At 40.6% G+C, this 12,047-nt stretch overlaps 2 protein-coding genes across 3 annotated transcripts; both read left to right on the plus strand.

The window, feature by feature from the left end:
- Positions 1 to 929: 929 nt before the first annotated feature.
- Positions 930 to 5,563, plus strand: riok2 (RIO kinase 2 (yeast)). The gene is made up of 10 exons (XM_068605403.1): positions 930 to 1,083; positions 1,697 to 1,835; positions 1,926 to 2,042; positions 2,526 to 2,701; positions 2,796 to 2,884; positions 3,002 to 3,193; positions 3,295 to 3,387; positions 3,642 to 4,076; positions 4,351 to 4,450; positions 5,058 to 5,563. The coding sequence occupies exons 1-10, from the start codon at positions 1,018 to 1,020 to the stop codon at positions 5,217 to 5,219; spliced, it is 1,569 nt and encodes a 522-aa protein (XP_068461504.1). The 5' UTR covers positions 930 to 1,017; the 3' UTR covers positions 5,220 to 5,563.
- Positions 5,564 to 6,690: 1,127 nt separating this feature from the next.
- Positions 6,691 to 11,319, plus strand: lix1 (limb and CNS expressed 1). 2 transcript variants are annotated; one of them, XM_068566482.1, is made up of 7 exons: positions 6,691 to 6,718; positions 6,801 to 6,901; positions 7,382 to 7,587; positions 8,417 to 8,557; positions 8,654 to 8,749; positions 9,862 to 9,939; positions 10,054 to 11,319. In XM_068566482.1, exons 2-7 carry the CDS (start codon positions 6,826 to 6,828, stop codon positions 10,405 to 10,407), a joined length of 951 nt encoding a protein of 316 aa, XP_068422583.1. In that variant the 5' UTR covers positions 6,691 to 6,718; positions 6,801 to 6,825; the 3' UTR covers positions 10,408 to 11,319. The 2 variants fall into 2 exon arrangements, with proteins under 2 accessions (XP_068422583.1, XP_068422582.1); XM_068566481.1 differs by having other exon boundaries at positions 6,696 to 6,901.
- Positions 11,320 to 12,047: the final 728 nt, after the last annotated feature.

Genomic DNA, 12,047 nt, shown 5'->3' on the forward strand with positions numbered 1-12,047 from the left:
CACACACTTGTTGACATTATGCAGTGTTTCCTGTAGCATTACTTTAGGTATATTTCTTTAGGTATGATATACATTATTGTCCCCGAGAGGGAAACTCTTGGATTCACAGCACTGCTGATCACGATTACAAAATACAAAACCATACAAAAATCAAACAAGCTACCGAACAATAAATATTATCTAACACAATCACAATAAATAAAATGTTTAGAACATTGTCAAACATCCAAATAATACCCCTAAATATAATAATGCTCCACAACTCATTTACATGAGGGTCTTGTCATGGAAGGAAAAACACAGGTGTAATTGTGCACTCCCATAGCAGGGACAGTCACCACTCACAATACCAGGAGTCTGAGACCAAAGCATCTAAATGGAATTTGACCATTATTCCTGCCATAATTTAAGCCTGTGTCTTTTGTCAAAAGGTCATCTATGACTAAGGCATATTTTCTCTCCACACTGTCTGCCATTGGTGACTATCAAAAGAGACATTTTTTAATGAAAGACTGCACACCCGAGGGGATTTTCAGTTAGACCACTGCAAAACTGGCCAGAGTTATGCAAATAACTTAAAAATATTTCCAAATTGTACGCACTAAACATAAAAGACGTTTAAGATATGTCCAATGTCCTTCTGACTAATTAAACCTTAATTTAATCTTGAACTGGAATGTGTTATCTTGTTCGCACTTGACAATGTCTCCTGAATGAGGATGCTATGTATTTTAATCACCACTGATGATAGATGGTAGTAAATGGCAACTATATATGATGCTAATGATATCTGTTGTTTTATTACTCCATGCCTCCGCTCAAACCTTTTTTATTTATGTTGTATTGTTGCGGTAAAGATACCAGGTGATGGTGCGTCAGGATGACGCCGTCGACCGTACACCGGAAGTGACGTCATGCCGTTACTCTTCCGACTTGCACGTGTGTTTACTCGAAATGTGGACGACTGAGCACAACTAGTACTAGTAAAACACTTTTTGGTCGTTATCCGGTTGACACATGGGGAAGCTGAACGTCGTGGTGTTGAGATACTTATCTCGAGATGACTTCCGAGTCCTTACAGCGGTAAGTAGTGAGCTAACGGTCAGCTAAGCTCACCGGTATCCTGTGCTAGGCTAACTAAACAGCAACCCGTCGAGCTAACGCTACATTAACTTAAATACGTCAATCTGCTCTGACATTAACTCATATCCGGGCTATCAAACAGTTGCTTGCCGTTGTATGAACGTTTCGTTTGTGTTGTCGCTCTAGAAAGTTGAGAGAGGTTCACATTGTGAAGTCCATTTTAACAATACTTCCTCGACCATGTCCTTTGAAGGGCGCAGAAAGGGAGAAGCACCCAACACGCACAGGATGTTGCAAACAGACCATATATAAATTAAGCTACAGATGAGGTTGGCTTTGCTTAGGTTTCAGCAGTTTGTGTTAGACAAAGCAATGAGACATTGTTTCCTTGCTAAGCTGCATAGTAACAGGTCATTTGAACTGAAAAAGACAACAGTATGCCACTGTTCCACATTTACAGTAGTGCTCCCTATCACTATTAAACTAACGGTAGGGTAATGTCAATCAAATGATCCAACGCCACTGTAATAACAAGCTCTGCACCACTATTTCTGGTAGCAGGCTTGAATTGCAGCACTGATCTGATTCCTCCTGTGAACTTTCCCGCACACAGGTTGAAATGGGGATGAAGAACCATGAGATTGTTCCAGTGAGTCTCCTTGCCTCCATTGCGAGCCTCAAACACGGTGGCTGCAACAAGATCCTCAGAGAGCTTGTCAAACACAAACTTGTGTCGTATGAACGCTCCAAGGGTAAGAAAATAAACAGGAATGCTCTCTGAACCGCACTACATAATACATTTAAGTCATATTTCTAATGTGGTATGTGTCTGTTGATTTCAGCTGTGCAGGGTTACAGGTTGAACAATGGGGGATATGACTACTTGGCTCTGAAGACCTTCTGCTCCAGAGAAGTTCTCGTTTCAGTTGGCAACCAGATGGGTGTGGGTAAAGAGTCAGGTAAGAAAAAGGTTGCACACATACATAGTACATACATAGTCTGGCTATGTGTGATTCTGTCAAAATCAGTGGCATGATAATAGTTTATTTATATTATATTTGATCTCATAGTGGTTCATGCAAGCTAAGTGTTAAATATTTAGACTTAGATTCATCCCTGAGAAAGGCACACTAGTTTGTAAATAGTAGGCCTAACAAATCATAGCAATAAACATGTTTTCTCTAACGGACAATATAAGATAATATTAAACCATTTTCAACCCTGTATTTTTTTAATCACTGTAAAAATCAGGATATAAGTTGTTACCCATAATAACATAAATAAATACTGAAAAATCTACTTAACTTTAGTCTTTAAAATGCCAATAGTTTGTGTAATGTTTCCTTAATTGTTGTAAATTAATTGTTCTGTCAGATTCACAGGCTGCTTGGACAATGGCAGAAACTCTCTTGTTCACATTTGTTTGTGCTTATTTCCTGTAGATATATATATTGTGGCAAGTCCAAACGACGAGCAGTTTGCGCTGAAGCTTCACAGATTAGGTCGTACCTCCTTCAGGAACCTGAAGAACAAGAGAGATTACCACAAACACAGGAAGAACATGTCCTGGCTCTATCTCTCTCGCCTGTCTGCCATGAAGGAGTTTGCCTACATGAAGGTAATGGAACAAATCAGAGAGAATATGCAAGTTATGTGGACTAAAACGAACATTTTGCCAGCAAATACTAAAATGTCATCTTGTATTTTTTTAGGCATTGTATGATCGGGGCTTTCCTGTTCCCAAACCTATAGACTACAACAGACATGCTGTTGTGATGGAGCTCATCAATGGATATCCCTTGTATGTAAACCACCCATCCTTTTTTCTTCCTTTTATATATTACTTTAGTGATAGCAATAGCACACACTTCCTACCTGCTGTCCCTTGTATAATTTGGTGTGTATTGGTGTCTTTCAGGTGTCAGGTGCATAAACTGCAGGATCCATCTGCCCTGTACAATGAGTTCATGGAGCTCATAGTGAAACTGGCCAATCACGGCCTGATTCATGGAGATTTTAACGAGTTCAACCTGATGCTAGACGACCATGACCACATAACTATGATTGACTTCCCTCAAATGGTGTCAACCACACATGCAAATGCTGAATGGTTGGTGCCTCAGTTATGAAATTCAGAATTAACAAACAGCTAAGAATATTATAACAGATAAAGATTTATCCGTTGTTCACTTTTCCTAAATTTGATTACAGGTATTTTGACAGAGATGTCAAATGTATCAGAGATTTCTTTGCCAGACGATATCAATACGAAAGCGAGCTCTTTCCAACCTTCAAAGATATCAGGTAACTATGCAGAGTTATGTTCAGTTGCAATAAGAATCCCTGACCTACAATGACAGTTGTCTTGGTGTGATGGAAAATCTCTCATTTTGTCTGCCTTGTGTTATAAAATTTAAAAAAAAGGATTTTATTTACTTGAACGTTGTTCTAGTGTTTAGAAAAATTACATTTTTCATTCATTTTTTTAATCTTATCGTTATTTGGAAGTGAAAAGCAAGTCTTAAATCATCTTTTGTTGTCACTGTTTATTCCTTCAGGCGGACTAGTTCTCTCGATGTCGACGTCTCAGCTAGCGGTTTCACCAAAGACATGCAGAGAGATGGTGCAATGCTACACCCAGCTGGACCCGAGGAGGAGGAGGAGGCGGATGATGACGATGAGAATGACGAAGAGGATGAAGAGGAAACAGACGAGGAGCTAGAAAAAGAAGAAGAGGGTGTGCACATGGAGGAATATAAGCATGCATTGCTGGAACTAGAAGGTCTGAAAGTCAGTGACTCGCATGCAGACATCCAATATGAGGACAATAAGAGTGAAAAAGAGGAAGAACAAAAAGAGATTGAGATAACATCTACTGCAAGAAGTGATGAAGAGCCGGATAAGAACTTGGAGGAAGCGTTGAATGAGGCAGAGGATGAGTATCCAGAGCTAGCAGACCTTTCTACTGCCAACAAAGAGTTCAAACCCTTCAGGTAAACACAGTTTTCATAATCAATATCAAACATGAAACACATTTGATAAGATGATATAAATTTTGAACACGCGACATGCAGCTGTGTTAGAGAGCCAACAGATCATGTTAAGTCTGGTAATACAAAGGCCTGGTCAATCATTTTCAGGGAATAAAATATAGAATCATTTGCATCAAAATAAGCAAAGTTTTTAAAAACATGTAAATTATACAGTGATTCACATTTTGTTTTTGTTTTGTCATGATAGCAATTGGGTTGTTTGTGTGTCCTGCAGAGACTCCGACAGTCTTCTCCACATGACCAACCACAGGAGGATGAGGACAGACAGCGAGGGTACAATGGGCAGCGTAGGAGGCTGCTCCACAATACCACCGGTAAGAAAAACACCGACACACAGCGGTCTGCATTTAATTGTATTGTTCAAGCCTGAAGGTGAGAGCGCCATACACTAAAGCCTAGTTCATGCTTCTGCGTCAGGTCGACGGCGTACCTACGGTGTCGACGCACACCCCTACGCCGTAGCCTGACGTGCACCTCCCCAAAATCCTAACTACGCGTTGACGCGGACCACAAGCGCTGTGATTGGTCCGCTCAGAACGTAATTTCCGGCAGTTGCTTTTTTTTTTTTGCTCAACAACGGTGTCGTGTCGACGGCGTAGGTACGGCATCCACGTGACGCAGAAGCATGAACTAGGCCTAATACAGTACCATTATGAAATAAAAAACACTCTGAGGTGATCACTTGAACGTTTGGACACTTTACTAAATGTAGCAATCCTCGTAATCAGTTTTGAAAATAACTGAAATGTCCTGCAGGTGCTGCTAAAGAGCTTTCATATGGTGTTTCAATTTGTCAAAGAATTTGATGGTTGACTTGTTGAAAAATGTCTACATACTGTTGTGTCTGCCTTGCAGAGACAGACATGCATGTGTACATTCATCTGTAGTAACCAGCTGTCGTTGTTTTTATGTGTCCTGCAGGAGGTAGTCCGTCAGAAGGTGCGGACACAGCTCAGCAAACAGCAGAAGGCTGCACAAAGGAGGCGTCTGCAGAAAGGAGAAGCCAACTTGGTGACCAAATCCAGGAGAGAGATTGAAAATAACATCAAGTCGAGTGTAGAATGTGACTCCTTCTGGGGATAACTGCAGAGATGGATGATGAAGTTGTGTCAACAGGTGGTGTTTTTTATGGTTACCATGCATGCTGTGTGGTCCCTTTGCTCTTTTTATCTGAAGAGTTGAATAGACCTGATAATTGATGGAAAAGAAATCAGTGAATAAGTGTCTCAACACCTCAACTGCTCCATACTGCTTTGTGAAATGCACAAAGGAGGAGAGAAAACTATGCATTCAGCAGATCATCACTGTCAAGCTGTTTTTCTATCTGAACTGTAGTTAACTATCATGTTAAACATACAGCGTCGTTTAAATATTAACTCCTTATAATGAAGCTGTATGATTGATAAATAAACTTTTTAAATTACTAATGAAGTGTGTTTTTCTGTGTTTATTCAAAAGAATGATCTCAGAAGAAATAATTAATTCTGACAGGATATCATATGCACCTCGAAACATGCTTGATAGTCAAGTGAGCATATTTTATTTAGTTATCTATTGAGTAACTTTTACTATGAGTGCAGTTTCAGGTTAATTGTGGGTATACTGCTGAAAGAGACAAATGAGTGTGCCTTTAAGAATCAAACCGAATGCAAGTTAATGAAAAGCTTGTGTTTATTCTCAGTCCATTCAAAGATCTCCCAACTATTATAGTAGCTTGAATAGATTGCTATCTCCACCTTCCCAGCAACCAATCAGAGACTTAGTTTGATAAAAGTATGCAGGAACGTACATGCTCCAGATCACACTAACACATTCTGCATGAAATAGGCACGGATACTCTTAACGCTCTGTGACACAGACAACTCAACTGAGGCATGGTATGTAAAAGAAGAGGATGTAAGAGCTAAGAAACCACTTCTTCCTCTGAATTTGGTTCATTTATATGTAAGAGGCTTTCAGAGAGCGGATGAATTCAGACTTGAACAATGGGCATTCATATTGAAGCGGGTGAATGGAGCTCAGACCCTGGGCTGCGTGGTCTCAAATTAGTGTGTGAAGTCAAAAGTATCACACCCCCACACATCTTATGCTCTTCATGTGGGGTAGAATTGACCCTAACATGGTAGCTGACTGTGTTTGACATAAAAAGAAGCATCCAATAATATACCCTCCACAAACTCATATTATTCCTGTTCCTCAAGGTGGTACATTGTGCCATCTGTGGTTTAACATGCCAACTTTGTGCAGGTCTCTAACGGTCCAACTCTGTTCAGGGATTAGCCAGCTGCATGGCCGGAGGGGAGGGGAGGGGCTCAGCATTCCAACTCTGCACCTCTGCGTGTGTGCGGTTTGTGTGTGTGTGTGTGTGTGTGTGTGTGTGTGTGTGTGTGTGTATAGAAAGAGTGAGAGGCCCTCCGAGCTGATTGGCAGCAAGGGTGACAAAGGTGGTCCGCTTCAAATAAGAAACCCTGGTGGGATGTTCACACAGGGGGGAGGAGATGGGGAGAAAAGGAGAGTAGAGGGGCTTTCACATTTTGAGTTTATTCCTTGTGATGTTCCTATCCTGAGCTGTGGTGGCGGAGGTGGTTGCTCATTTCTAGCGTCATGTGTGCTGTTTTGGTGGATCATTTTGATGAGTAAAGTGGACTGATTTTATTTGTGCAGCTGTGGGAGTAAACACTGAATAAAGATGAGTGATGTGGACGTGGAGGAGAGCATCATGTCATACCTGTCACAGAGTGAGACTGACGCCACCACCAAAGACTGTGAGTAACTGAGGAGCTTTAATGTTGCTTTCAACAGGAAATGGACATATGTTTATGTTTTAGATAAAAGAATCAAACTGTTGTAACGAATTGTCCTCCTTCAACAAGTCTCAGTCTTTGTATCCCTGCTGCCATAGACTGATCTGCAGTCAATAGTTTGGCACAAAGTGAGGGACGCAGGAAACGTTTAAACCAATTTCAGGGTTAGAATAAATTCAAAGTATTCATAAATGCTGATTTGTATAAGTTATGGTCTGCCACTTCTAGCTCCTAATTCTACTTAAACACTATCTGGGAATGCTGATTTACAGTTGTCTGGCTTTTATATTTACGTTAACAGGTACACATATTCTTACAAGTTTACTCGGAGCGGGATCAAAGAAACACATGATAATAACACAGAAGAGTTATACATAGAAATATTATACAAATAAAGTTAATCCGTCTTCACTTAGACGTGTCCTAATTATATGTGTGCAGTGAATGTTGTGGCCATGCTCCATCACTTCTGGGAGCAGAGGCAGACCGCTCGGTTAAACGGTTCCTCCAGTGAATCCGATGGTTCTGTTGGGGGCACGGCCATCCACACGGAGAGCTTGCTGCTGTACGAGTCTGCCCCGGCCCCTGGTCCTCCATATGTCTGCTATGTCACCTTGCCAGGAGGAAGCTGCTTTGGTAACTATAAGGTGGGTTTATCATTATCTGTGCTGCCTGACCCGTGTCTATGAAACACCAGCTGTCCTCTATGTCGTTGGAAGTACACGCACATGACCAAAAATAAACTACAAGTATTGTAAAAGATACATAATGCAGGTGATGTTTCTCTCTTGATGGTGAAATTGCAGAGAGCGTAAAAACACGACTTATAAATGTAATAAAAAACACATCACTTAGTTTGTTATACTATATAAGTGGTTAGTGTGGCTGTAGTTTCAAATGAAATATCATTTAATACACTTCCATACATAATAAGAATACAGTTTAATCTGCAATAGCTTCTTCATTTTGCTGCACTGGCTCTAAACTAAATGATAAAATAATAAAACACAAACACAAACTGTTTTCTGACCAAAAGTATTTGTAGTCTGACAACATTCATTCAACAGCCATTTAGAAGGGATAAGCACACATTCACACACACTTTAAAGGTGTATTTAAATTTATGTTGTGCTGTAAAAATTCAACAATGCCTCTCAATGGGCTTATTGTGACCCAGACAGCAGCTCCCAGCTCAGAGAAGGCATGTGATTGGTTATCTGTGAATGCCTCTTATGTTCTAATCTCATTGATGAATTGAGGTCTGATCCCATGATTAGCTGTAATGAAGTGTAAAAAAATCATTATTTGACTAAGTAGGCGTCCGTTCACAGGCCAAACTTGTTCACGCAAATCAGTCAACCGTAGGCCCACATCTATCAGCAGAACCAGCAACTTCTGGTTGACTCGACGACGTTTCACTTCTTCTTGCACTCTTTTTGAGATCTTAACCCATGTTCATCGTCTCCTCATCCGCAGGTGTGTGAGACTCAGGCTGAAGCTCGGAGGGATGCAGCTCGTGTGGCGCTGATGAACTCACTAGTGAACGAGCTGCCGTGTCGACGCATCAACCCTCCGTTCATCACTCAGAGTTTGCAGCAGGCGGCCACAGACAGTGCCGTGAGTGTGTACCAGTACAAACACACAGTATTTCATTTTTATTACGAGAATTTGGTTGCAACGAGAATGTTGTCCTGCACTGTTGTCTCTGTGAAGGTCTCTGTCGAAGATGCGTGTGACTCAAGCACCAGCATAGGAATTTACAGTTTGCTGCTCCACTCCCACGTAGGAAAGACCATGCTGGAGTTTCAGGTAAAACATAAAGTCACGGCCTATTTTTCTTCTAGCTGGGCTCATAAATCATATGGTAATTGCATGAAATATCTATTTACTTCAAAGGATTCAGGCTTTGTGAAGGGGTACTTTGCTTCTAAGGGATCTTAACTAGGCTATTTATAATTAGAACTCAATTAAAGCGGTATCATTTTACTCAATTAGGAGTTATTAAGACAAATAATAACAATAATCACAACCACTGGGGGGTTATTCCACCCGTCATTGTTATCAATGCTCCACCTGGTTTTGTTCATTTATTCCCATGCCATCTCACCCTCAGTTAAACCCAAGCAGGGAGCTATGCTATAAAACATCAAACATGTCTACCTTTGTGTAAATAAGCCTACGTCGGCTGTAAGAGGGTTGTTGGCAGAAGGGAATGCGTCCATTATCATTCCTGCTAAAGAGCTTCCAAGTAATATAAACACCTCCATACGTGCACACCTATTCATACACACGATGAAATGTATTCAGACACATTCATTACAATCGCTGTAGACTTAGCATCAGTGATAAGGTATTCGACTGCCGGTGCTTCAGATGATGTATACGCGCAGTCAACCCAGGAGGTGTCATCTTGGAGGTCATACAAAATCCTCAATAAGTAGCACTGGGTGGATGCAAAGCTGGAAACAGACCCGCAGATACAACATGGACTTCAACCCCAGACAACTTGTGTGTTATGTTTCCATCTGTGTCTCATTAGGTCAATTTCAGTTCATAGGCTTCTACGTTCAACACTAGCTCTTAACACATAGCAGCTGGTCAGTGAGGCAGTGTTTTATAAATCAGGGTGAAACCTACCTGGTGCCGAGAGATTTACAAAATCTTTTCAAACCAATCATCCACAGTTATGGTGTGAGCTCAAGAAATATCTTGATAATATGTTATCTTTGTCAGACCGATGTGCACAGAGCTGGATGTTTGGGTTTGTTATTCAAGTCATTGCACAATACCTCTCTCTCTCTCTCTCTCTCTCTCTCTCTCTCTCTCTCTCTCTCTCTCTCTCTCTCTCTCTCTCTCTCTCTCTCTCTAATATATGTGTCTGTCTCCTCACCCACTTTCTCCTCCTCTTGCTCCCTTTGTAGGAGATGATGACAGTTTTCCAGTTGTTGCAGTGGAATGGGACACTGAGGGCTCTGAGGAATCGGCAGTGCTCACGACAGGTACAGGTCTTGCCACGGTCATATCTCACCCCTGGTTTCAGCTAATTTCAACAAAGCATCAGTATATCTGCTGCTACATTCTGATGTTTGCGTATGTTCTTTCGTCCCCCTCAGAGTGTGATTTCCTATTACTCTCAGCGAGGATTTGATGAGTATATACGCAGCAGCATGGCTCTGGATTGGCTTGAACGGGAGCAGAGGTCACCGGGGCGACTCGGGGAGGAGCTGCAGGTGGTGCAGAGGGAGCTGGTGTTGGCTCGCCGTCGAGGCATAGAACTGCGCTTCTACAAGGAAAAGACAGAGATCCTCAGTTTGGCTCTGAGTCAAGCATACATTCACCACACACCTGACGTCTTCAGCGAAGCGTCGAGTCACACATACAAGCAAGAACAACTTCCTTTACAAACATTATACAGCCAGGACACAGAAGATAACCCCACCCTGCAGTCCTTCACCAACCCTCCATAAAAACACAAAGCAATCATCCTGTCGAACCTCTCGCAAACACACAGCCTCCTAACATTCCTTCACTGTGCTCGCAGTAGACTTATGAGCCTCGTATTTGATAGATTAAAGCAGAAAATAGAGGATGGACAATACAACTTGTTATTTAACTGAGTGAATGAGCTAAAACTGACACTGCAGATTTTAAATCTGTTTGGCATAACATAACATATCAAGCATTGTTATTTTCTTCAGTTTTTCTGTAAAAACATAATAGTTCTGTAATCACCAGAGTAACAATAATTGTGTTAGTGTAGAAATATGTTTTCACCATATTAACACTACTTTGTGATTGTAGAATTTGAACATAAATGTAATGTATTTTTAACTTGAACCACAAAACAAACAGCACAAATGATCACAATTAATTAGCAGGAAATGTAACTGAATTGTAGCAATGACCATTTATCATTTTTTGTTCAAAGAGCAGCTTTTATGTATATTCAATTATGTTGTCTTTTGGAGAGTTTATTATGACATACAGCGTCACCTGTAACTTCAAATGCAGGATTTTAAAACTATATATTTAACCTGTGAACTGCTTCATTTACCAGCAGTTTGGTACTTCTCACTGCCTCACTCGTTTCTCCTGCACTGGAGCATGTCATCTGGCGTGTCGATTTCCTAAATCTAAATGACTTGCCAGGGCGATTCAGGATTCTGACTGACTGTGTGACACACATTTATTTGATAATGTCAAAGAGCAGCTGGATTGGAAACACAATCTGGTTTGTATCGAAGATATTTGGATGACTAGTCACAGTGCGGCTGTAATTATAAAAACTAACACTTAATATGTTCCTTGTGATCAAATACCCACAGGCTTAGAACATTCAATTATCTTTCGTCTGGTTGAACGGTAAGAGGGAAAGCAATTTAAAGGGATTTTCTTTATTAATTCTTTATCATTGCATTATACAATTGTAAATAAATGTTTTTTTCTGTTACTCGTGATCTGTCTGAGCCTTCACATGAACACTGCTGGAAATGGTAAAGTGCTTTTTAAGTCTATTACAGACTACATGACTAATAAATGATTAATTGCAGTGTAATTAGATTACTTTTAAATTGTTAGGGGTTTTTTTCTTGTATATAATCACTTTTGTTGAAACAATTATGAAACCAGATGACAAGATTGATTATCTTGCAAAGTTCAAAGGGAACTTTGCAATGGGGAGGACTGTTTATTTGTGTGACTGACATTTAATCTTTCTCTTGAAAAATATGTCTTGATATCTTGACAAGTATTACAAACCAAACTCAATCCTGCCCCCCCCCCCTTCCCCCCACCAATAGAGCAGTCCATTTGGATAAGTCATTGTATGTTTTAAGGTTAACCATAAATTGAACATATTCTACAATTTTTAGCCTTTTTTAATCATTGACAAGATCTGCCATCCTCTTGGCATCCCACTTGAGGAAGATGATGGCATCTCATTTTGAAGTATGTTGTTAAGTCAGTGTAATTGCGTTTGCCAGCCACATGTACTGTCTTGTACAACAGATTATGTTTTAATATCCTAATGTCACTAATAGTCTCTACAAGTCATTATGACAGCACCAAGAACTCAGTTCACGCCCGTTGAATAGGTATAGAAAATGTC

The sequence above is a fragment of the Clinocottus analis genome, unplaced genomic scaffold, assembly GCF_023055335.1.
Source record: "Clinocottus analis isolate CAN_PGR_092001 unplaced genomic scaffold, fCliAna1.0.p SCAF_7, whole genome shotgun sequence".
NCBI lineage: Eukaryota > Metazoa > Chordata > Actinopteri > Perciformes > Cottidae > Clinocottus > Clinocottus analis.

Coding starts and splice junctions, on each gene's coding strand:
- riok2 (XM_068605403.1), top strand. CDS start 1,018: ATGGGGAAGCTGAACGTCGTGGTGTTGAGATACTTATCTCGAGATGAC. Junction 3,194..3,294: donor ACACATGCAAATGCTGAATG/GTTGGTGCCTCA, acceptor ATTTGATTACAG/GTATTTTGACAGAGATGTCA. Junction 4,451..5,057: donor GCTGCTCCACAATACCACCG/GTAAGAAAAACA, acceptor TGTGTCCTGCAG/GAGGTAGTCCGTCAGAAGGT.
- lix1 (XM_068566482.1), top strand. CDS start 6,826: ATGAGTGATGTGGACGTGGAGGAGAGCATCATGTCATACCTGTCACAG. Junction 7,588..8,416: donor GCTGCTTTGGTAACTATAAG/GTGGGTTTATCA, acceptor CCTCATCCGCAG/GTGTGTGAGACTCAGGCTGA. Junction 8,750..9,861: donor AGACCATGCTGGAGTTTCAG/GTAAAACATAAA, acceptor CTCCCTTTGTAG/GAGATGATGACAGTTTTCCA.